This window comes from Penaeus monodon, chromosome 30, assembly GCF_015228065.2.
Source record: "Penaeus monodon isolate SGIC_2016 chromosome 30, NSTDA_Pmon_1, whole genome shotgun sequence".
Taxonomy (NCBI): domain Eukaryota; kingdom Metazoa; phylum Arthropoda; class Malacostraca; order Decapoda; family Penaeidae; genus Penaeus; species Penaeus monodon.
This window is the reverse complement of record NC_051415.1, coordinates 26494428-26496495: the sequence shown is the minus strand read 5'-3', so window position 1 is coordinate 26496495 and position 2068 is coordinate 26494428. Positions and strand designations below refer to the sequence as shown.

Genomic DNA, 2068 nt, shown 5'->3' with positions numbered 1-2068 from the left:
GCCACTCCCTCAGGCACTCGCCCAAGGAACTCTGGGTCTTCTGGTACGGCGACGATCCTGACCTCACCAACTTGCTGGCGCCCGAGCTGCTCAAGAGCGGTGGTGAGTACATGCGTCTTGGTGCCTTGTCCTCGGGTGGGCCGGGTGGGTTAGGGGCGGCTGGGTGCTCCTGCCGCGGGGGTCTTCCCAGGAGGTTCTGGTTTGGTGTCATGGCCTGCCCCGCCTTAGTTCTTTCCGGTTTCCCCTTTGTCTTTGCTTTGAAGTCTCTTTTTGCAACTTCATCTTTTATTCCACTTTGACATTTAAAATAGGGGTATAACGAATGACAATGGCACGAATAAATGTTCAATTTTGTGTTCATGTAACTCGAGTTTGCGTCAGTTGATAGCATTATGCCCATAAAATTTTGATTTGATGATAATTGGTCATGAATATTTAGCATGGTTTATAACGATTAATGGCACTATACACTGCTTCCCGCCATCATGTAGCCACAGCCACCATATTTAGTTCACTATTTTCTAGTTTATATATTACCCTCCACCCAATCCCAGCTGGTGGTTGGCAACTGTGTGTAGTGATGCAGGGGGTTATGATCCGCCTCGCCGGGAATTCTTGACATTGGCACCGCTTGAAGGCGGACGGGTGGCAACGCTGGGTCAGGGAGGCGCTTGGGGGGGGGGGGGTGAGCAGGAGGACAAGGGAAGCTTCTTCTTTCTTTGTCTCTTTGTTTTACCTCTCGATTGGGATTATTTGTGGTGGTTGGAAGAGCGGATGAGAATGCACTGATCTGCGGACGCTGACGTATCACATCTAGGAATTGTACAAGCTAGTCGAGTAGCACTGTTGCGCCCCTCTCGTTTCTCGTGTTTATCCTCTTGCTTCCTTCCCTTCCCCACCCTCGCCTCCTCCCAGTTTCAGGAAGACACTCCAAAGGAAAGGAGTAAAAGAAGTAAGAGAGATTCCTGGGCCAAGTGTCTTGCAGCAGAAACATTTCTCCCTTCACATCATGCCCCGTTCCATTCTTTCTGTATTCGGTGTTAGAAATCATCATCGTCAGCGCCGGCATTCGCTCCTAGCTCCCCCCCCCCCCTTTCCCTCCCCATCTTCTTGTCAGATGTTTGAATGAAGGATGAACGATATAAACTGTCCGGCAAGGATTCACTCCGGCCGGCTCGTGGTCGTCTTATGCTGGCTTATGCGCGCCTCGCCCTCACTCGTCTTTTGCTCCTTCCCTCGCCCTCCCTCCCTTCTCCCCTCCCTCCCTTCTCCCATTCTCGTTGTCTCCTTCTCTGTCTCTTTCCTTCACTCTCTCACTCCCTCTCTTTCTCTTTCTTCTAATTTTCCTCATTTTCCCCTCACTCTTCCTTTTTTCTCTCCCTCACTTACTCTTCCTCACTTTCTTATTTATCCTATCCTCCCTATTACCTTTTTCCCCCTCCCTCTCCCTCCATCCCTCCCTCTCTTTTTACCTTTCCTCTCTCTTCTCTCCTCCCCCTCCCCTCTCCTCCTCTCCTCTCCCGTCCTCTCTTCTTCCCTCCTCTCATCTTCCCTCCTCTCCTCTTATCTCTCTCTCTCTCCTCCTCTGTCCCAACTCCCACTCCCCCTCTCGCGCCTTTTCTTTTATCATCTCCCCCTCCCCTCCTCCCTTTCTCTTCTCTTCTCTTTTTACAAGGAAATGATAATGAAATCCGAGGAAATGCGACAGTGGCGATCCCTTTATGTGTTGATGCTTGTCGACATTTAGCCGGAAGGTTTTAGCAAAGTGGCACCGAGGCATTCTTGTCCCTTGAACCCCTTGTGAGCGGAGTATTGATTGATAACTCAACCTAGGAAGGTATGATACATGACCAGACAGTCTCGCTGCTGCTGTTCACCCCTGCAATCTCCACACTTTAGCTCTTTCTCATTCGTTCACCTTCGTCTTTCTCCTTCCATTCGAGCTTTTTTTTTCCCATTCCGTTCTCCCCTCCTCTTCTCCTTATCCTTTGTTTCGCCGTTTCTGTTGTTCTTTTCCTCATTCTCATTTCCTTTTTCCTTCCGTATTTCATTAATTTATTCATTCATT

The 2068-nt window shown here is 49.6% G+C and overlaps 1 protein-coding gene across 1 annotated transcript in view; it reads left to right on the top strand.

Moving 5' to 3' along the window:
- LOC119592671 (mediator of RNA polymerase II transcription subunit 13-like) overlaps positions 1-2068 on the top strand; it is a gene marked incomplete in the record, with an annotated part of 59114 nt that overhangs the window by 30095 nt on the left and 26951 nt on the right. Inside the window, 1 exon segment of the mRNA XM_037941583.1 lies at positions 1-102. Coding sequence (XP_037797511.1) covers positions 1-102 — 102 coding nt within the window.